Source organism: Peromyscus maniculatus, chromosome 6 (genome assembly GCF_049852395.1).
Source record: "Peromyscus maniculatus bairdii isolate BWxNUB_F1_BW_parent chromosome 6, HU_Pman_BW_mat_3.1, whole genome shotgun sequence".
Classification (NCBI taxonomy): Eukaryota; Metazoa; Chordata; class Mammalia; order Rodentia; family Cricetidae; genus Peromyscus; species Peromyscus maniculatus.
The window spans coordinates 7553650-7569132 of record NC_134857.1 but is presented as its reverse complement, the minus strand read 5'-3'; the positions used below and the strand labels follow the sequence as shown (position 1 = coordinate 7569132).

Sequence of the window (15483 nt, the reverse complement as noted above, 5' to 3'; positions counted from 1 at the left end):
TCCAGGCTGCTCTCAGACTCACCGCAGTAGACGCTGACCATGGCCTTCTGACTGTCCCACCTCCATCACCTACGTGTCAGGGTCACTGGTGTGGGCCACTCTGTTCAGCTTTTTAAAACAAAACAACAAACGAAACATTTTCTTGGCTTGCATGAAGGAGTTAGCTGACTTCTTTGCTTGCAACCATGGTGCTGAAGGATTTTGAGGCTTTATTTTTCTAGCGATTATTTTGATTGCAATGGTTATTGTCAAGTCACAGTTTTAAAAACGAATGGGAAGGCAGCCTCTGAGGCCTTGTTGCTGTCCATTTCAGTGGGGCCTTTGCTACAAGCTGCGATCTGTGTGCTACCTCAGCCGTCCATAACTCAGAAAGCAGAAGGCTTTTCTGAAGCTCACAGGAGCGCTGGATGGTCCCGTTCTTGTGCAGATCTAGTGCAAGCATCCAGAGCTGCTGGGAATGTGTGATTGCAATGGCCGTGCCATGCCCCAAAGATGGTACTTCGTAACTCTTCTCTCTCTCTTGCTCTTGTGTCCTTATTGCTTTGCCTTCTGCAGTGTTTCCTGGGCTCTGGTGGATAGGCTATAAATGTCTTGCCTAGGGCTGAGCAGTCTTCTGTCACATGTTTTCATTACCACATAGAGCCACGAGTCTCTACATCTCCACCATTCACTGGAAAGAGAAGTGTCTCTTGACTAAGTCTGAGAGTAGCACTTGTCTATGGGTGTAAGCAGATGTATTTAGTAGGCAGCTTGATTGTGTGTTAGGCTAGCTAAGCAATAATATTCAGTTCCCCTATATGGCCTATGATCTGCCCAACCATGTGTATATGTATTTTAAGCCAACTTTATAGGGGCAGGCATGGATTCCCTCCTGTAGAGTAGACCTCTAATCCAATCAGGAGTGGTTGGTTACCTCTGTAACAGTCATACCCCTTTTGATGTTTTTGCTTATTGAGCACAGCATTGTATTGGCATCCTGAAGCATCTTTAACAGCTGTCGGTGTTCTGTGTAGTATGTGCTGTCAAAGAGGCTTCGGGACATCAATACATAGGGCCTGGGATGAGGGAGGTAGATAATACCTGTCCTCTTTCTCTGAGTTTAACTTTATAAAAGCACGTGAAGTCCCTGTCTTCTCCACACCCAGGGGACACACAAGAGCCCTATATGACACCATGGCCTTTCCGAAACTTATGTCAGCTTTGCTTCAGAGCTGGACTACCCTGGGGTGTGTGTGTGGAGGCTCTTCGTGTTATTTGTTAGGAATTTAAGTCGATGAGGAGGAGCATGGAGGTGTAGGCAGTCACCTATGGTGGCTCTAGAGCATCTCAGACCTGACCTGAGGTTCCTGAAGACCTGATTCTGTGGAATCTACTTGACTGTCCAGTAGGTAACTCACCCATAGTTACACTCTTAGTAAATGCTAGAGCAGGCCTTTTTCCTTCCCTTTATTTATTCAGTCCAGATAATGTTTGAAGTAGCATTAAGTGACTGTGTTCTCTATAGGAAAGAAATGGGTGATATCTTGCGTGTATGGAGTCCATTCACAAAAGCCCAAGACTTATACTCTGTTTCTTAAAACTGCTGTGTGAATAATATATTAATAATAAAGGAGCATAAAGTGGAGCAACTCATTTGAAATTTTTGTTTGCTCAGTTTCCTTCCTTCCTTTCCAGCTTTTGTACATGGGTGTAATCCAAAGTTGCCTTTGCCTTGAGGGTCCCAGGCTATTTACTTCCGTTGTTATCCAGAGTAAACATTTCCATACTTCTACTGTAGTGCTGAACTGACCATGCTTTTCATTGAACACTGTGGTTCTAATTTTTGTTACAGATGGTGGAACCTCACTCTTTTATGACACAGTGTTTTAGTTAGGGTTTCTATTGCTGTGAAGAGGTACCGTGACCACAGCAATGCTCATAAAGGAAAACATTTAATTGGTTGGCTTACAGTTTCAGAGGTTCAGTCCATTATTGTCATGGTAGGACATGGCAGCATGCAGGCAGACATGGTGCTGGAGAAGGAGCTGAGAGTTCTACATCTTGATCCACAGTCAACAGGAAGTGAACTGAGACACTAGGCGTGGCTTGAGCATTTATGGGACCTCAAAGCTCAACCCCACAGTGACACACTTCTTTCAACAAGGCCATACCTCATAATAGTGCCACTCCCTTTTGGGGCCATTTTCTTTCAAACCACCATAGATGGGCTACAGTCAGATGCAGGCACACTATTGTTTTTAAATGTATATGAAACAAAAGAATTTATTGTTTTATCTTAGGTCCCAATATTTGCAAATATTTAAAAATAAAACAAACAGAAAACAAAAATATCTGGAATTTTGGATAATTCTGGTCTTTTTTGTTTGAATTTTCCCTTTAAGAAAGCTTTTTGAGTTGTTCTTAAACTATTAGACTCTCCTTTGAAACTGCCTTTTGTTAAGTGAGCAATTTGTAACATTGGGGTCTTTATTTTGGTGTTTCTGAATCTTAAGATTTAGTCTTTTATTATGTTCAGGTTATATTTTTGCTGTGTCTTATTTTTTGCTTAGAATGGTCCTGCTTTTGAGAGTGAAGAGCAGGTCAGAAGTAGGGCAGCGTTTCATTAAAGGTGGTGATAGAATTTAGATTCTTGGTTCTCAGGTGCCTGCTGTAGTGCGGCCCAGCCTTTTCCTTCTGTCAACAGAGTCCATTTGTGTGGCTTCGCGTGTGAGTGGAATATCACTTGACTATTTTTCATCACCATAGTCCCAAACATGTAAACACACAAACATGACCCGGGATGCTGGCATCCCCGAGGGCCAGGCTGTGCTGTCCATGTAAATATTATGACCAGACATTCCCCTGAGCTGTCACCTAACCTTTACCAGCGATGAACCAAGCACAAGGGTGGCCTGGCAGAGGATGGTCAGAGAGGCCTGTTTTACTTAGAGAATTTTCTAGGCCCTAGGACAACAGGACTTCTCACATGATGGGTTCCGTTTGGCTTTCAAGGTTTCAATCACTGTTAGAGATGGGAGAACAGAGAAGGGAGAGGCAGTGGTGGAGATGGGGTGGGTTTCTAGGTAACAGCTACTGTTTATTGGAACCTGCCTCATGCTGGGTCTCCTCTCTACCATGTCTCATTTCTCTCCTCTGTAAGAGGAGGGCTACCCTTTTCACGCTGAACATGACAGAAGTACTGAGGTTAGCGTTTGTGACTTACTCAAAGTTGTGTGAAATGTGTAGAGCAGCATTAGAGCAGGCTTTACCCACTCAGACCCACATGCATTTGGGCAGGGGAAACGGCCCAGTTAGTAAAGTGCTTGCTCTGCATGGGGACCCGAACTGCTGGTCCCCAGATACCTTCCCTCCAAAATGGATGTGGTGGTATGTGCTTGTAATCCCAGCACTGGGAAGGCCCAAACAGGCAGATTTCTAGGGCTCACTGGCCAGCCAGTCTCACAGCATCAGTGAGCTTCATGCTAGTGGGAGACCTTCTCTCAAAATACAAGATGGATGGCTCCTGAGGAATGATACCTGACCTTTGGCCTACACACCACATACACACACACACACACACACACACACACAATTTGTTTTCTTTGTTCTAGTGAAATTATGGCCCTAAATTCCATCTGTTCCTTTAAAGCCTATAAATTCAGATTTTAGCACATGTGCTCACTCTTTGAGGCTTTATGATGTGACCCAGTCATTGATAACAAGTATATACCTCTTAGGAAAGATGGGAGGGCCTGATTCTCCTGGTGTGGGGCAGGAGGGTGGTCGGATCTGTCAGGGTCAGATCCTGTCCTTAGTGTTTTAAGCCTGTGGATTCCCTGTGAGAGTTGCCTTGGCATGGGCTACCCTCTCCTCACTTCTTTTGTTTTTATTCTTTTCTCAGATCTAGATTTGGATGACGATTTAAATAGTGATGATTATGAATATGAAGACGAAGCCAAACTTGTTATATTCCCAGACCATTATGAAATAGCCCTTCCAAACATCGAGGAGTTGCCAGCCCTGGTCAGTGAGTATGCACGTGGCTACGTGTGTGTGTGTGTGTGTGTGTGTGTGTGTGTGTGTGTGTGTGTGTACGTGGCTGTATGTTGTATGTGGGTGTGGGGTGGGGAAGGCTGGTCCAGAGGAAGAAGAGGATAAAATAAGGGGAGCATATGATTATGATCCCCACACTAAGGATGGGATGGAGGCTAGCCTGAGCTAAATAGTGAGTTCAAGGCCACCCAGGGCCACATAGTGAGACCTGTCTCAAAAAACAAAAACCCCAAGTAAGTAAATAAAGACAGAGTATGGACAGGAGTGTCTGTCTCCTCCGAGGTCCAGAGTGGCCTTCCCTTATTGCTGGCCCATAGCACCCTGCTGCCTCTATTTGGTTTTCCTTGCCCACGAGGCTGGGCTCCTCTGGGCTGGGCTGGCTCCTATGCCTTGGCCGGTCTGTTGCTGGGATTGTCACAGATGCACAGAGTTTGCCTGCTGGAACAGCAGCAGCACAGTTATGGAAAGAACCAGCTGCTCTCGCATCCTGGCCTGGAGATCCCGGGGAAGACATGCTCACCCCAGCTTCGACCCTCCAGGAACCAAGATGGCTCTCTCATAGTTTTTTTAGTCAGCCCCTCTCCCGCCCTTCCTTTTTCTTGTTTTCTTTTCTCAGAGTCAGTTTCATGGAAGGGTCTTGCTTTTCTTGGTGGAACTGGGTGCTGGGTTGGTGGCAGGATGGGCAAGCTGCCTCTTTTATTTGATTCTGGAATCCTCAGAGAGGTCACAGGGCTTCTGTGACCCAAGATGTCCTTGCTTCTCCTCCCTCGCTTCCTGTGTGGCTTCCAGCACCCTCTCCCCCTTCTTCACTGTGTGCCCGGATACCTGTTTCCTGTAGCCTGGCCCCAGATAGCAATGGGACAAGGTGGGTTACCTTTAAACATGCCAGTTCATTTTCCCCTCTTCAAACTCCACCAGAACCAAAGCCAGGCCCATGGGTCCCAGAACCTTCGACAGACCCTGACCAGCGAGAATCATCTGCTGTTGCTCCTGCCAAAAGGGGATGTTTGCGCTTAGAGTTTCCATGTTCAGAGGGACAAAGTCTCTAACGTAACCTATTTTCTTCTGATCTGTCATATAGCTAAATTTAAGACCACAGAATTAAGAGCGTCGTGCATCTAGCTGCTGCAGCCCTCCCACTTACTAAATGTAAGGCATCCTTTTTCACTTGAGGTGTTCAGGGAGGCTTGTGGAAATGAATGACTGTCGCTTTCTCAGATTTCCCATGCTGACTCATGGCTGTTACCAGGAATAAAATACGTTAGTGGATAAAACGGTTTTAACCTGAAGGGTACCAGCACTTGTGTCTGGTTCTTTTATTTTTATTTTATGCATATTGGGGTTTTGCCTGTGTGCCTATGTAACAGTATCAGATCCCCTGGAACTGGAGTTACAGACAGCTGTGAGCTACCTTCTGGGTGCTGGGTATTGAACCTTAACCCTGAGCCATCTCTCCAGCCCCAACGCTTATGCTCCAGTTCAATAAAACTCTGGTTTTGCTATGGGGAAGGAAGTAAAGAGCATATTGTGAATAAATGTCATGAAAAAATTTCATTCTTTCACTTTTTTATTTGAAGGTTTTTAAGTGAAAAATGTAAATATTAAGAAAAAGCTCCAAACCAGGCCCAGTGAATCATGCTTGTAATCCCACACTGGGGAAGCTGAAGCAGGAGGATTGCTAGGAATTCACTGCTATGGAGTAAGATCCTGTCTCAGACAAACAACCAAACCCAAAATCAAACCAAACCAAACAAACAAAAAAACCACCAAACCAAACCAAACCAACCCCCCTCCAACTCAAAAACAAATGAAGAACCACCCCCATGCACTACTGTTAAAACATTCCTTTATTCAGAGTGTAAGTTGAAAGGTGTAAGAACATGCCCTAGAAATTCTGAACTGGCAAGATATATAAAATCCTTAATACCAGTCTTTGAAAACACTTTAAAATGAAAATTTGAGTAAAGTGTCTTTTTAAGAAATGCTTTAAAAAATGGAAAACAAGAGAACTCTGAAGGTGGGCCAGTTGAGAGGGAAGCCTGGGTTTGCCTCTCTGATGCTAGCCACAGGCTTCAGCCGCACCAAAGACTAGTTAGTTCACCTTCGTTCCATGCATTTGCTGCTAGGATTTTAGCGGTTGAGGATTTTCTTTTGAACTTTTAATTAAAAAGAAAATGCTTTGTCTAAAAAAAGTGTTCAGCGTCTCTTGGGTGTGTTACCACAGAACACTTTGAATTACCCTGTAAGTCCTACTAGAGAGCAGACCACCTCTGAGTGGAGGGGCTCATAGCGGGTACCCCAGAGCCTGGAACCTGGCAGTGCTGTGCTTGTCTTGCTCAACAGCTCTGAGTGGTGATCGCTACCGTAGACCCCCACCATAGCTGATCCCAGGCCAACAGTGAGGTATCCCTGGATGTATTGGCAAGAAAGACTACTGTCTGGAAGTTGCCACATCCAGCTAACACAGAAGTAAAACCATCGGGAGCACAGGTGACTGAAAGTTACAGTAAAGCAACGAGGAAGGATCGGAGTTTGAATATGTGGCCTTCTCAAGGGTAATTAAGTCATTTAGCAAAATTTCTTAATTTTTTTCTTTTTCAAATTACTTGATATATTTAAAACATAATCTTAGGACTGGGGTGTAGCTCACGGGCAGAGTGCTGATTATACTGCGAAGTGGGCTTTTGTTTTGTTTTGCTCTGAGACAGGGAGGGCCTCGCTGCATAGCCTAGGCTGTGTTGCATCTCAGAGTCCTCATGACTCCTGAGTTGTGTGCTGGGATTCACATCTGTGCTCCCAAACACTTAACATCTTTATGATGAAAACATTCAGAGTCCTTGTTATGTGTGAAGTCTGCGCTGTGTATGAGTACCCCGAATCCCCTTATCTAGCCACCCTCATACTCAGTAACCAACCTTCATCTCCTGACTCAGTCCTGTCTCCAGCTCCAGGTAACCACCAGACTGCTAAACTTAGTGGGCTTAGCTTTGTAATGTTCCACATGAGAGAGCATGTGATACTGTCTTTCTGTGCCCGGTTGATTGATTTTAATCAATGTAATGATCTTCAGTTGTATCTGTGTTGTTGCAAGTTCACTGTCATGGAGATACAGCATTCCATTGTAGGCTAGCATCGTTTCTCCCCCAGTCATCAGTTGATAGGCACTCAGTTTTTTCTCTTTCCTTGACTATTGTGAATAGCATTGTGACAAATATAGGGATGCTGAATTTTTAAAAATTTAACAGTCAATTCTCAGGAGCCAGTTTGAGCCAGTTCCAGGGATTTGAGGCCTCTGAGATTTGAGGTGGAGTCCAGGTCTCCTCATTTCAGTCCAGCATCAACTCCAGGGGAACGAACTCAGTGTAGTTACAGGAGCATCAGCCTGACCTTGGCTGAGGTCCCATGAAAAGGAAGATTTCTGAAGACACTAGGCCCGAGTGTTATGGGAGCCCCAGGGGCCTGAGGAAAATTTGTTGGATGTCTTCTGAAAAGATATTCAAAGAAAAAAAGATTTTTATCTGACTCTTGTGAGTCAAAACCCCTGTCAATAATGTGTGTGTGGAGAAAGTACATAGAAGGATGGTGCATGCCAGGCAGCTGGGAAAACAAGCTCCTGCTGGCGATGGGAAGCCTCACTGAGGACACGGGTTGCAGGACTTCCGGTCCAGGCATGGACTCTGCCAGGTGGCGGGAGATGCATTGTGATGGTTGTTGACGGGATCGCTCACTGCAGGTTGTGTACTGGTGGGAGAGGCATTGTGGTGGTTGTTGACGGGATCGCTCACTGCAGGTTGTGAGATGCATTGTGATGGTTGTTGACGGGATCGCTCACTGCAGGTTGTGAGATGCAGTGTGATGGTTGTTGACAGGATCGCTCACTGCAGGTTGTGAGATGCATTGTGATGGTTGTTGACAGGATCGCTCACTGCAGGTTGTGTACTGGTGGGAGAGGCATTGTGATGGTTGTTGACAGGATCGCTCACTGAGGTTGTGAGATGCATTGTGGTGGTTGTTGACGGGATCGCTCACTGAGGTTGTGTACATGACGAGATGAATAGGTGTCCACTTTGAAAGGTCTAACTATCCACTCATGCTACTAAGCTTTCTGAGGCCCCAAAGAATGTGATTGGCTCTTTTCACTTAGCATACATTTTTCCAGATTTATTCACAGTGCATCATATGTTGGAATCCTGTTTCTTTTTATTACATGTATGTAGGTGCACTGTGTATGTGCTGGTGCCAAGTAAATTTCCATTGTATGAACATCCTACATTTGGCTTTTCATTCCTTATTGACAAGCATCTGGGCTTATTTTGTTGTGTAGCTAACATGCTATTACAGCTGTCTTTTAATCCGTCCTCTTGTAACGACATGTTTTCAACATCTCTCGGATATACCTCTAGCTGTAGATCTGGTTGGTCCCGCGGCGACAGTTTGATCATTTGGAGGATGACTGGTCTGCTTTCAAAGTGGCTGTACTGTTACTTTCCAGCAGAATTTAACTTTTATAGGAGCTAGAGAATAGCTTGCAGCATTAGGCAGGTGTGTTGAGAGAGAGCAGAGGGTACCAAGCAGGGCATCACATCTAGCCCAGGGACACCCAGGCATGTCCTCTGCCAACCTCATATCTGCATTAGACTAAGAAGTGGAGCTGTGCTGTGTGCATTCCACTCAAGTGCCCTTGACCCCATGCCATGTGAGTCGAGGATATTGGATATCTTAGTACATTAGGAGGAAACACAGCCCTCGGGCAGATTCTGGGCACTCCTGTTCCTGGCTTGCTCACCCTTTTCTCCCCACTTGCTAAGTGGTAGGGATTATTCCGTGTGAATGCTAGGCTGGAGCTGATGACTGGAATTTGCTTCCATGTTTTCTTGTCAACATCAGTACCCAAGCCCCATGCCAGGGTCCAGTCTGGGCAGATGGAGGGGAATCGACCTCACCGTGGTGTAACTGAATTCCCACAGCGAGGCTGCCGCATTTCTTCCTAAGCTTCTGCGTTCACGTCTGGAAGCTGGGTTTTCACTGTTCTCCCTGGCTTTGCCTCCTAGGTAACAATTGCATGTGATGCAGTGCTCAGCTCAAAGTCGCCTTATAGGAAGCAGGATTCAGACTCGTGGGAGAATGAACTGCCAGTATCAAAGTATGCCAGCAATCTGGCCCAGCTGGACAACGGGGTCCGGATTCCTCCCAGGTGAGAGTCTGCTAGAAAAATGGAACTTTAGCCCCCCACCCCAAACTGGTCAAAGCAACATCTGATTTTCTACCTTTTCTCTGAATTAGCATTTTTATATTTTCTTAGCAGATGCCTTTTATTACAAATCCAATAAAAACTGGAAATTGTTCATAGAAATAAGTCAGACTCTGAAAGGCAAAATCTGTTTTCTCTCATATACATATTTATATTTAAATTTATTTAAGTGTTTACACACATATACACATTTGCACATTTGTGTATGTACAGATCATGAAACTTGAAAGGGGGTCATGATGGCAGGAAGAGATCTGAAGTGATGGAGTAAAAGGGGACAATAGAACCCACAGGATATGAAAGCAGAGAGGAGAAGTGTGGGCATGGGGGGTGGGGCTGTGGAGGAAGACTTATTAGAACAAACTATAATGATCCACGTGCATGGAATGTCATAATGAGACCCACCATTTTGCATGCTAACTTTAAAAATTGTTTTACAAAAGAAAGAAAGAAAAAAAAACCTCAACAAAAATAAAAACCTCTTCCTGAATGTGCCTAGTCCTTTACAGCGGTGCCGAGTGTTCTCGGCCCTAAACCTAAGCCCAGGTCCTGCCCTGCAGCAAAGCTGGTGTGTGCACACATTTGCAGCTCTGCGCAGGGACGTTGCACTTGGCAGCACCAGCTGCACAGTGCGTGGCATGGTCAGACATGCCAGTTGAAGCTGTTGTCCTCTGGGACCTCACCCTGGCAGTGGAGTGGATGGATCAACACTCGGCCCCCTCCCGCTTGGGGAACACTTATCCCCTGCAGTTCCCCATCAGGCCTGAGCTCAGGCCCCGTAGTGGTCATGGTCACTTGGTGACATCTTGTGCTGGCTTCTGCCTTTTCTTACTTGTCCCCATTCTGCTGGGTTCAGCTCCCACACATCCAGATCTATGTGTCTGAGTTCACTCTCAGGGGTCTGACTTGAAACAGTGTCGGGCTGTCTCCAGCAGGCCAGAGTGGTCAGTGGGATTCAGTAGTATCTCTGAAGGCAGATCTCAGAGGGAAAGAACAGATGGTGCTTAGGAATATGTCCAGTTTCATTGACCCGTGACCACACTGCTGTCTGTTTTAAGAAAATAGTTTTGCAGAAGGCACATTACCACTGGACCTCATTTTCTCCCTCTGTAGAATTTTCTAGAATTAGATGATAGGACTTTCTGCTAGCCATTTGACCTGTAACTGGCATTTAGTGTTCAGTTTGGGTGACTTATTTTCTTAATTTAGAATTGTAGTGTAGTAGGGTACGTCAGTCATCTTTTATAGCAAACTCTTGAGCTAGATCAGCCATTAATGGAGGGAAGTTGGTCTTGGCTCATGGTTGGCAGCATCACTCATGGCTTGTTGGCCATTGCTTTTAGTCAGTGGTGATATAGTGTATCAGGTAGGGTATCTGCAGTGCCGTAGGTTGTGTAGCTCATGGTGGAGTGAAAGGAGAGAGGAGGGGGGTCCTGAGTTCTAATGGTCCCTTTGAAAGTATTTCCCAATGGGTGCTGGAGAGGTGGATCAGCAGTTAAGAGCACTTGCTGCTCTTGCAGAGGACCTGGGTTTGGTTCCCGGCACCTACATGGAAGCTTAAAACCATCTAGCTCCAGTTCTAGGGGATCTTGTGCCTTCTTGGGCCTCCACTGGCACCAGCACATACACAGTGCACTTACATACATGTAGGTAAACACATGAGCGTCTTCGTATTCCGTGACAGAATGGGCTCAATCTTGTAGACACAACCACTGTGAATTCAAGAGTGCAGTGGCTGTGCCCAGAAGACAGTGTTCCACAACACTCCATCTCTCATATTCTTTCTGCAGTATTCTGAGCCCTAGAGGAGGTGATGTAGAAGTCCCATGTATGGCTGAGCATTCAAAAGCCTCTTGTTTTCAGCATGTTGACCAGTTATTAGTCAATGTAGTCCCCGCTGCCCACTGCAAAGAGAAGCCCCTTTGACCAAAGCCGACTGTACCAACGATCTCCAGCCCCAAATGTAAATGTTGAGACAACTGTTCTACAGGTACATTATGTCCACTTGCAGACTATGCTGGCTTCATAATGCCACACTGAGGACCGTGCCTTTAATGTACAGGTCTTTCTGGGACATGCCCAAGTTGGATTACAGCATAGTTTCAATCCACGTCAGTTTTACCATGTATGGGTAGTGTTTTAGAAATGTCATCCACATGGGATCCTCCACGTTTGCACTCTGCTTAGGAGCCACTGCCCTGGAAGTGGGAGTTTGGAGGACATGACCTCTTTCTTGCCCTTCACATCATGTGCCACTTTTCTAAAGAGCCATGCCAGAGGTGCTGATAGTCTCTGGCTCAGTCTGGGAGGCAGGCGGGGCACTGGATGGATGGTCCTGTGCTCTGGATGGGAAGCAGTACTGTCCTGGGGTGAGAACCTGGGGAAGGGCTGCCTGTAGGAGATGCTGTTTGTTTTTCACACGTCAGTGTGTTTCTGATGTGCTAGCTGTTCTGACTGTTCTATGGTGCCTTTCTAGCGGCTGGAAGTGTGCCCGGTGTGACCTGCGGGAGAACCTCTGGCTGAATCTGACTGACGGCTCTGTTCTGTGTGGGAAGTGGTTTTTTGACAGCTCAGGGGGCAATGGCCATGCACTGGAGCATTACAGAGACATGGGCTATCCTCTGGCCGTGAAGCTGGGCACCATCACACCCGATGGGGCAGGTGAGTGTGGCTTTGCATGACTGGCATCTCACATTTGTCAGCACAGGTCTGAGACCTGGGCTTTGCCTCTCATTAATTGTGGTATGAGTGCTTGAGATTCCTCATCCTCGGAATGTTGATGGAGCTTCTCTTGTGTTTATTCACGAGCTTAAAGCCTTTAGCCCAGCAGTGTTCAGTAAGGTGTGAGTAAAATTATCTCACGGCTGAGGGGACCTGAGCAGGAAAAAGGATCTAGGAAGTGGATGTGCATATTGAATCCTCTGTTAAGATGGCGGAAAACAACCCTAGAATCACTGTGGACATTATTAGTACCATTCAGGGAAGAGTGATAACATGAGAAATCAGTGGGGCTGTAGAGGTACCTGGCTCAGTGGTAAAGATGATGCATCCAAGCCTGACAACCTGATTACTGAACAGTTTGATCCCGAGACTCACATGGCGGAAGGAGAGAGAACTCCTACATGTTGTCCATATGTATGCTGTGGCACGCAAGAGTGTGTACCTGCAGATGTGTGTATGTGTAATAACAAAAACATTTTCCTGTGCTTCGAGCCCCAGCAGTGATGGTTCTCATACCTTCAGAAGGTTCAGCTCCCCGGACAGCCAGCTGTGCTGTCCCTCTCTGCTCTCAATCCATCTTCTCTAAATGGTTGGCTTTGGACCACATCTGTACGCCACATTCATCCCTCCCACCATTTTGTGATGGAAAAGGGAAGTAATACCAGGTCAAGACACAAAACTTAAACACTGAGCAGTGGCCATGAGGACCTGTCACCTTGCCGTCCTGGAAACAGTTTTTAGCCTCACATCTAGAGCAGCAACCTGCCCTGGTGTCTCCATCTTTTCAGCTTTTGTGTCTCTTTCCTCTCTGTTCTAAGCTGTGATGATGTCTGTCTGTAGAAGAGTAATGACACCTGTCTTCTCTCTTTCCTCTTTGTGGTTTCCTGTGATGAGTTAGCTTGCCTCAGCATTCATTGGCCAAAGTCTTCCTACTCAAGAGTTGGTCTTGAGTCTGACCATTGCTTTCCTATGAGCTTAGTTTCCCATTCATTTTATGGTTGAGGGCTAGCAGTTAGGTTGTATTAGGATTCTTTTATTTTACATTTTGGAGAATTTTCTTACTTCCAGATTTCATAGAATGGTATTGTTGTTGTTGTTGTTATTATTATTATTATTATTATTATTATTATTATTATTTTGAGACAGTCTCACTGTATATCTGGATGGCCTCAGACTCACTATGTAGTTAGACTGGCCTCAGACTTGTCATTCTCATCAGGAAATTATTTGAACTCATAATTTGAACAGAGAAAAGTAGTTGCAAAATTATGAATTGCAGGTATGAAACATTTTCCATCCAAGTGAGTGGCTCTGTAAACCAAGTCTTATTCTGAGTGTTCTGGGACTTAAAGAGAAATTCAGGCCATGCATTGGGGGGTCCACACTGCAATGATACCAACACGTGATGGCCAACACTGTAACAATACTGCCTGATGGGTAATGAGTACCCAGTAATGGGGAAACCGGATACAGAAAGCCTTCTCTGTGTTCTTTAGGGGTTTACAGAAAAGTGTGTAATTCAGGAATTTGTGATGATTTGATTGAGAAATGTCTCCCGTAGACTCATGAATGTGAACACTTGTTCCTCTGTTGCTGGCGCTGCTTGGGCAGGTTATGGAACTTTTAGAACACAAGTCTTGCTAGAGGAAGTGTGTCACTGGTGGTGGGCTTTGAAAGTTTATATAGCCTTGCTTTACTTCCAGTTCACTCTTGTTGCTTCCTCTGTGAGGCTGAGATGTGATCTCTCAGTTTTCTACTCTGCACACCTGTTGCCATGCCTCCCCACCATTATAGATTAGCCCTATGGAACCATAAATCCAAATAAACCCTTCCTTCTGTAAGTTGCCATGATCATGATATTTTATCATTACTAAAAAGCAATTACTGCAAGAAGAGAACATTACGGTTGAGACTTTCCTGTGTTCTGTGCCATCTTGGGCAGTGTTTTGTAGAGCCATGACTTAGGGTTATTATTGCTGCGATGAAGCACTGCAACCAAAAGCAAATTGGAGAGAAAAGGGTTAATTTGGCTTATGTTTCCACATCACTGTTCATCACTGAAGGAAGTCAGGGCAGGAACTTAAGCAGGGCAGGAACCTACAGGGAGGAACTGATGCAGAGGTCATGGAGGGATGCTGCTTACCGGCTTGCTCTTCATGGCTTGCTCAGACTGCTTTCTTATAGAAGCCAGGACCACCTGCCCAGGGATGGTACCACCCACAATGGGCTGAGCCCTCCCACATCAATCACTAATTAAGAAAACACCCTAACGGCTTGCCTACAGCTTGATATTATGGAGGCATTTTCTTAGTTGAGGTTTCTTCTTCTCTGATGGCTCTAGCTTTTGTTTAGTAGACAAAATTAGTCAGCAGAGACCAGTATATAAGAAACTCAGTTCTCAGAACAACCTGACTGTGATGGTTTCTCTCGTCAACTTGACAGGACCTAAAATCACCTATGACGTGTTTGTGAGGGGTTTCTAGCTTGGGTTAATTTACTGGGAAGAGTGACCCTGAATGGGACTGCCCTACAAGGAGAAAGCAGGCTGAGCGGAAGCAATCATCCCTGTCTGCTTTCTGAGTGCGGATGCTACGTGACCAGCTGTCTCACACTCCTGCTGCCTTGACTCCCTCACCCTAGTGGAACCATAAAAATAAAAATAAATCTTTCCTCCTTAGCTACCATGTGTCAGGTGTTCTGTCACAGTAGTGACAGCATCAACACTTCACCTAGCTACAAATGTGGGTTGTTTACAATTCTAATGTGTAGCAGGGATCCCACAGAGCATTGCATCTGGCTTGGATTCCAGACTGTTAGCACCTAGGCTTTGAACTGCCTTGTGTGACCTTACCTTTTGTTACTGATACCTTTTGTTTGAAGTATTTGAACCTTGGCTGAGTCCTTCCTGAAGGGTTCAAGGCCTTAGTGAAAAGAGGACTTGGAAAACCAAGAGTTCTTGTGACTGAGAATTGCTCAGGCATTTGGTTCCTTCAAGACTCCAGATAAAAGGTTTTGGTTCGTAGAAATTGACTTGCTAAGGTGTAAATGTAACAAAAAAGGCCTTTTGTGAAGCAATGGGCAGTGAGTTCACCAGAAGCTGACACCCTTGCTGCTCTGCTGCTGGGGGATGTCTTTCTGTATGCTGTGAATATATGTTGTTCCCATTGGTTAATAAATAATTAACTGCTTTGGCCTATGGCAGGGCAGCTTAGAGGCAAATGGGAAAGGAGAGAGACAGGAAAGAGAAAAGCAGAGTCTGGGCAGACGCAAGCCAGCTGCCCAAGGAGCAACATGTAATGGGACGCAGGTAAAGCCATGGAACATGTGGCAAAATATAGATTAATAGAACAGGTTGATTTAAGATATAAGAGCTAGCTAGCAAGAGGTCTGCCATAGACCATACGGTTTGTAAATAATATAGGGCCTCTGAATGATTATTTTATAAGCAGCTGCAGGACTGTGGGGTCTGGCAGGATTGG

The 15483-nt window shown here is 45.5% G+C and overlaps 1 protein-coding gene across 2 annotated transcripts in view; it reads left to right on the top strand.

Moving 5' to 3' along the window:
* Usp13 (ubiquitin specific peptidase 13) overlaps window positions 1–15483 on the top strand; it is a 129510-nt gene that overhangs the window by 34820 nt on the left and 79207 nt on the right. For both annotated transcript variants that reach the window (XM_016000308.3, XM_006971129.4), the window contains exons 4-6: window positions 3881–4002; window positions 9084–9226; window positions 11760–11944. In XM_016000308.3, coding sequence (XP_015855794.1) covers window positions 3881–4002; window positions 9084–9226; window positions 11760–11944 — 450 coding nt within the window. The remainder of the gene's footprint in view (window positions 1–3880; window positions 4003–9083; window positions 9227–11759; window positions 11945–15483) is intronic.